Source organism: Lygodium microphyllum, chromosome 3 (genome assembly GCF_053477565.2).
Source record: "Lygodium microphyllum isolate KBCC chromosome 3, Lygodium_microphyllum_v1.1.10, whole genome shotgun sequence".
NCBI classification, from domain to species: domain Eukaryota; kingdom Viridiplantae; phylum Streptophyta; class Polypodiopsida; order Schizaeales; family Lygodiaceae; genus Lygodium; species Lygodium microphyllum.
In genome coordinates, this window is record NC_141137.1 from 102,048,362 (window position 1) to 102,055,900 (window position 7,539).

At 40.6% G+C, this 7,539-nt stretch overlaps 1 protein-coding gene across 1 annotated transcript; it reads right to left on the reverse strand.

Moving 5' to 3' along the window:
- Positions 1-1,785: 1,785 nt before the first annotated feature.
- On the reverse strand, positions 1,786-6,292 carry LOC148038684 (putative pentatricopeptide repeat-containing protein At3g15130). The gene is made up of 3 exons (XM_087674316.1): positions 5,900-6,292; positions 4,052-5,792; positions 1,786-3,997 (listed from the first exon to the last, which is right to left on the reverse strand). The coding sequence occupies exons 1-3, from the start codon at positions 5,981-5,983 to the stop codon at positions 3,423-3,425; spliced, it is 2,400 nt and encodes a 799-aa protein (XP_087530442.1). The 5' UTR covers positions 5,984-6,292; the 3' UTR covers positions 1,786-3,422.
- Positions 6,293-7,539: the final 1,247 nt, after the last annotated feature.

Genomic DNA, 7,539 nt, shown 5'->3' on the forward strand with positions numbered 1-7,539 from the left:
CACAAATACCATTGCCAAGCCTTCCCTTTCGATGGTGAAATAGTTCATTTTGGCATCAGTGAGCTACTTGCTCACAAAGCTCACTAGAAAATCTATATTATGTTCTCTAGACTAGTGCAACACTACCCCGAAGGCAAACTTTGATGCAAAAGCTAATAACATATGATAATAACTTGCTTTATATATTTATTATAATGTCTACTATTGGGCACATGTTTTTTTGCTCAAACAAATACATGAAGACACATGTTAAAACAAGTGACTAGGCTCACATAGTCTCAACACATGGACATATGTAGAGAGGAGGTAGAATTAGAACAAGCCCATAGAATACTAGATTTGGCTGGGGGATCCAAAACCAAAAGAGACACAAAAGATGCTAGATCATCAAACATTGACCTCAATCCTTTCAATCTCTTAATCAAATGGCTATTAAATACACCTACAACAAAAAAATGTTATGCTCCCTTAATAGCCTCAATTCTAATAGGATTATGAGTAACACTAAAAATCCAAGAGTCATTTGAAGATAACAATAATTATGGAGAAAGTTAACAAGTATAGAGCATGCAATGACCTAGACAACTTTGTTGAATAGTTTGAGCAGGTTTGCAATGCAAATAATCTCTTGCATATACAAACAAGCAAGCATAAGACTTTGGGCTATGCTTGAGTGAGAAAGGTAGGACTTCATTTCTAAATCTTGCTGGAAACCACTACCCTTGATGAAAAAAAATTCTTGATTTAATGAAGTAGGTCTAGCAAACCACTTAAGTTGGAGTAGATGGTGACAATATTTCCAACACTACTTTTAGTATTGCTAAGAATACTAGAAGAACATCTAAGAATACCAAAAACTTTGGTAAGATAGCCATCTTTTGTACAATAAATTCTATTAAATTTCCTTAAAAGATGTTGGAATTAGTAAACTTTGTCAAAATTTTGGATTACACAACATTATCTAACATTTGAGGTAAAACAAGGTCACTAAAAGTTATCATGCTAACTTTAAGAATGCATTAGAAATATTGGTTGATACATTTAGATTTGGTAAAAAAAGATATCACCTTATTTAGTGAGAATATTTTATCTATTAGGTAAATTTTGTATGTTTTAATATTCTATTGAAATGTAGGATTGTGTCTTTGTCATATGCTACTAGGTTTAGATAAGTTTAGGCTTACCCTATAGATGCTTCTAGGTTTAAAAATCTACTTTTAGTGAGTCCTATTCTTTTATTTTCTTTCTATCATAGCCTCTTAGATTAAGGACATTCTAGCATTTTCCAAATAAGGTGTCACTCTAGCTCTAGTTAGGATCTTTTGGGTTGTTTGATGTTCAACTACTTTTGGTTAAGCCTTGTGCGCTTCCACCGTTCACCTTGGATATAAGAGTGCCCATTCATGTGCATCAGCTCATTGAGTTTTTTCTGTGTGATTTTGCTTAATTTCAATTGATATCAAAGCATGGATTTGATCCTTTATTTTTACTTATTTTCATAACTATATGGATGGATTTTCTATATCATGGTTAAGTTTTTTATTTATGTTACTATTTCATCTTTATTTTTGGCAAATTTTTAAATATTTGGTAGCATGAGTTTTCACTTTTTAGCCTACTCAATTTGTTAGGATTTTCTCTATGTATAGCAGCTTCTAAAACTACTAGTTTGGATACTTAGAGGTGTAGGCTACAATCAATTTTAATAAAAAATTTGTAGATAACCCAAAAATTATCATAGCCCTCCCTCACTATCTTCCATTAGGATCCATTAATACAAATATTAGATCTATATAATAAAAAAATATCTCATCCATGGCTACTAACTCACACTTAGTCGTACCACATATGCATGACCCTTGGACCTGACTTCGTCTTTGTCTATCAACTTGCACTTAGTCATGCCAGATCCCTTCAAAATCTTCCTTCACATACCTTGCAAAAAATCACAATTCCAAAAAGGCACGATGACAAACAATGTATTCCCATGTGCTACCAAATCTCCTCTCCTTAGTCTCTTGTCACAATTAGGTACAGTATTTGCATTGCTCTCCATAGATGTAAAACTAACTTATGTGTTTGTTGAAAGCAACAAAAGGCTTGTATTATGTGCCCAGCCTACCAGATGGAATGCCCCATCAGCATTCCTTAACAGTACTCTTAACTGTATGTGGCTCAGCCACTTGCAAGGTGCTGCCTAGTTAAAACAACAAACTTGCTAAGAAAACCAATCTTGGGGAAGTGCCTATCTACAGAAACCTGCATGAAGCCTTATCTTCTCTGGCCCCCATGTCTAAGCTACATACAACCTTGCAATAACTACTTAAGTACGCTGGTGGAACATCCATCCAATAGACTAGCTGCTGACAAACTCTTCCGAGAGAGTGCTCAAAAATTGCATCAACTTTATGAATCCATGTGCCTGAATGTCTGCAAGCATGAAAACTTCTCTTAAAATCCCCCCATGTCTGAGCCCAAATCTTTGAAGCATGCTGATAGAACATCCATATGGTAGACTAGCCACGTCTTCAGAGAGAGTAAAAATCATATCCTTACTATGCACATCCATGTGCCATACGTTTGTAAGAGACTTGCACTATAGGGCTTTCAAGCCCATATGGTCCCAATACATTGTAGCCTTCCAGTTCAGAGAATCTCCACAAGAGCCCATTTCATGATGGAATCATTCTCAACCTCATAATGCAACCAAAGGATGCATTGAGAATTTGAGCTTATCTGACACAACATCCTCACTGGTCACATGCATAATCTGGCACCACCACCTTCAAAGAGGTCTCCAAGCAATCCATTGATACAATTCACCAAAGCAGTTAAAGGAAATTTCTTTAATAGGTAGTAAGACAACCCATGGAAGCCATTTTCATAGTAGCGCCAGCTACTATAATCCAATTAGCTGATCTGCGAGGTCACCTACATGTATTCCAATGTGAGAGCTTCAACAAGTTGTTACTTAACTGCTTCAAACTCACCAACCTAAAATACGACAGCCTTCCACAAAAAGCACACATGAAAAGCTTTAGTAACTAAACTTGTTGCATGCCTGTTCACTAATCAGGCACATTGGAAAGGAATTGTAAAAATCAACAACCAATGAGCTGGTGGATGATCTTGCTCTTGCAGCAGGACCTATCAGCACCACTGCTGCTATCAACTCTCCCAAGCTCCTGGACCAGCCAATGTCTACCTTCAGTTGAGTGGCTGGCTATATATAAGAACTCCACAGCCAATATCATTGCATTGCCAGCCCTAGGTCAAGAACTCCACCAAGGGAATTTCCTCCATCTGTCAGAAGGCTATTCCTACTTCATACATGGCAGTGCATCTCAACATCAACAGACTGCATGGCACAGCACAAAATAAGAAGATAACCTGCAAAGTATGTTTGATTTCTGTAAAGCTGGTCATGAGAAAATGTCTAATGGCATCACACCAGTGTCACCAATATTACCACAAGCACACTTACCATCCTCAAAAATGTGAAAGTGCTTTGTATCCTTGACAACAATTCTGCGTTTCTCTATTAATGACACAAATGATATAGCCGTATGGCATTCACGACAGGTCTGCGCATCTTTGAAAACGTGTATTGGTGTCCCTTTCAGTGTACAGCTAAGAGCATATGCAATAGCCAGCTTCTCACTGTGGTCACATAAACCATCACTCTTTGTCCCATCACATCCATTCCATGCAACCCAATGCACGCCAGGGAAATATCCCTCCTGAGACATTCTGTGGGCTAGATATTCTAGTTTTGCACAAATAGTTTTCCTTTGTGGATGCTTTTGATCCACAACAGAAAATGCATGGACAACACCACTCGAATCAGTCCACCAACAGTGTCCTGCCTTCTTCCATGCTTGCTTTTGCAGTCTCATGGCTTCCACCTTGTTGGCATCCTCCTGTCTGCCAGCCTCTGCATAGATATTTCTCATTGTAATATAAGCTGCAGCCGCTTTCTCATCAAGTTGCACTGCATGTTCAAAAGCCAGTCTTTAAGCTGCAGCCGCTTTCTCATCAAGTTGCACTGCATGTTCAAAAGCCAGTCTTCCTACCTTTATACTTCCCCACCTTTGGCAAGCACTTAGGACAGTTAGCCACACTGTGACATCAACAGCACATGGCATCTCCTTAATCACTGCTACAGCCTTGTCTAGGTGTCCTGCACGAGCAAAGAGGTCAACCATACAATTATGTTGCTCTAAAGTAGGGATGAGACCATAGTACATGCTCATGGACTCAAAATAGATCTGGCCCTTCTCTAACAAACCTGCATGACTGCATGCATTAAGTAAAGTGGTGAATGTAACCAGATCTGGTTCTATACCTTCTGCTACCATTTCGTCAAATGACTGGAAAACATGTTGAGCCTTTCCAAGCAGGGAATATCCTGCAATTATTGCATTCCAGGAGACCACATTCCGAACAGGAAGCTCTTTAAACACTTCATGTGCTTTCTCAAGAACACCACATTTTGCATACATATCTACCAATGCAGTGCCAACAATTATACTCTTTTCCAGTAATCCCTCTCTCACAATTTCGACATGTAAGCCTTTACCCTTGTCTACAGCTCCTACACATGCACAGGCTTTCAAGCTGCAAGCATATGTAACTGCATTTGGTGAGATACCCTCAAGCTGCATCTGCTCTAAACATTTCAGAACTTGCTCACCATGCCCATATTGAGCATAGCCTACCATTAGCGCACTCCATGAGATCACATTTCGTACTGGAAGCTTGTCAAAGACCTTCTGCGATTTTGTGAGCAGACCACATTTGGCATACATGTCTACTAATGCAGAGCCAACAATGTAATCTTTTTCCAGCAATCCCTGTCTGATAATCTCAGCATGTATTTCTTGGCCCCGAACTGCAGCTCCTATGCTACCACAGGCTTTCACAATGCAAACAAAGGTGACTGCATCAGGAGAAAGGCCCTGACATTGCATCCGTTCATAGCATTCCAATGCTTGCTCACCATGCCCATAGTGAGCATATCCTGCAATAAGCACACTCCATGCGACCAGATCCTGAAATGGAAGCTTGTCAAAAACTTCTTGTGCCTCTGCAAGCAGACCACATTTGGCATACATGTCTACTAGTGCAGTGTCAAGCATAATAAACTGGTTTAGGAATCCCTCTCTAACAATCCTTGCATGTACTTCTTGGCCCTTGTCTACAGCTCCTAGGCTACCACAGGCTTTCAAGATGCAAGCAAAGGTAATGAAATTTGGAGGGACACCATCGCATTGCATTTGTTCAAAACACTTCAGTGCTTGCTCACTGAGCTCATGTTCAACATATCCTACAATCAGCCCATTCCATGTGACCACATCTCGAAATGGAAGTTTATCAAAGACTTCTTGTGCTTTTGCAAGGAGGCCACATTTAGCATACATACTGACTAAGGAGGTGCCAACAAAAACGTTTTTTTCTAGCAACCCCATCCTGACAATTGCAGCATGTAACTTGCTGCCTGTGTCTAGGTCATTTTTGCGTCCGCAAACCTTCAGTAATGCCACAAGTGCCTTGTCATCATGCTGCAGCAGTTTCTGTTGATTGGTATTGCTGGCAAGAGAAGCATCCTCCTCCTCCTGTAGTCTGACATAAATTGTTTCCTGCATCTGTGTGCTCTTCTCACCTGAAGAAAGTTTGGCACCTTCTTCTGCTTTCCTCCCTCTTCTTGATCTCTCTGATGACCGAAATCTTCTTCTATTTTGCTCTTCTTGGACGCAGCAGGAATTATACCAGCCATTAAGCCATATCGGCTCCTTAGTGGGTACATGACACAAGAATGAATTACACATGCATCCGTGAGCGAGAAAGAAAGTCTTTTCAACTTATGTTCTTAAGAAATCGGAATGACATTGCTAATTACCTTACTGTTTGCATTGTCCAACGAATGAGAGGACAGAGGCGTGAAGTAGTCCGTTGGTAAGAAATACAAATCTAAGACGGCCATTCTTCCTTACGATAGTTTTGTGGCGCGATTGTTTGTGATGTGGGGTGTCGAGGACGAGGAGCAAACGATCAGGCTCTCTGTTGACAAAGCGTGGCTCCTGCATGCAGAATGGCAGCTTGATTATTCTCATGGGTGCAGCGTTTGCTTAGAAGCGTTCTACAATGGCACCCCAATACAGCGGAATTTCCGAGGTAAAAATTATGTGAATGGAATTTTGAAGGTACAGAACAAAAAAGATATAAGGGGCTTCTTGGAGAGAGTGGCAAACGGAACGGAACAAGCACATCGCCTTGCGTGCCAAAGGGGAAGGATACCTCGGACACTTTGAAGTTCTCAGCCATCCTTGCTCCTATGATGATTGGAGGTGGTCCCTCTTAGTTTATACAAGGTGCCCCTCCCTCTTGGGGACACCCTACATTCCTCTTACTCCATGGTGCTTACTAACCCTACCTTTTCACATCTTTTGCCTGAACAGCAATGGAACAACATCAATGGCAGACTAGATATGGAGGGAAGACACACGCTTCTTACGAAGGCTCACAATCTCCTGCGCTTCAGCTTGGCTCAAAAGTTCTTAGAGCACCTACTCTCAAGAGGAGACTTCCAAGACCCTTCCTTCATGGATTATTACAGAGCTCACCTCGGCAATGGTGAAAGGGCTTTTGATGCAACAACCCCCAAGCTCCTTTAGGTAGCAAGCAGCATCAAATAAACATTGAAAACAATGCCAAAAAAGAAAGGTAATCCCTATGTTGCTCTTCCTTATCTCGATATGCACCATTAGAAGGATCGATTCATTTGTTGGGCTCGAATCGGCCTCTATCATGGTCCTCACCCCTCCTATTGATTTCCTAAAAACTTGGAGTCACTTTAATTGGGAAGCTTAGAGGGGAAGGTCCTTGCCACTCATTATCTACCAAACAATTATTTTATCTTTCTGCTTGTTGACTCTGAGGAATTGGCCATGAAAGTCCTTAGCCACAGCCAATGGGATGGTAAAGAATTCCACGCTATCCCTCTATCAATGGACTGCTAACTTTAGCCCAAGCAATCCCAAACCTACCAAAACCCCCATTTGGGTTGAGCTTCCTAAACTGCCAATGTACCTACATTGTTTTCGCAAGTCAATAGCAGCCTTGTTGGGTAGGATTCTAGGCCAATGACCTACAAATGTCTTTAACCCTTGCTGGCACCCTGAAGTCTTGGTTGAAATTGATTTGGTAGAAGAACTTCTTGATGCCCTAGATATCACAAATGAATATGGTGTCCACATTCTTAAGCAACCTGTAGTACATAAAAATCTTCCACACCCTTGCTTTAAGTGCTACAAACAAGGGCACTACATCAAGGATCACCTTGAACTTGAGACTCCCCCAAATAAGGATACTAAATCTGAATCCCAAAATAAATTCACTCCACTACTTAAGGATCTTGCCGACCCTGAGAACTGTTGTTCTCATCAACAACTTGCATAGAAAGGGAAGGATAAGATCCTTGAAGACTCTTCCCCAATAGTTAACCATGTAGAAGACTCATTGGAAGATGAAGATGAAGAG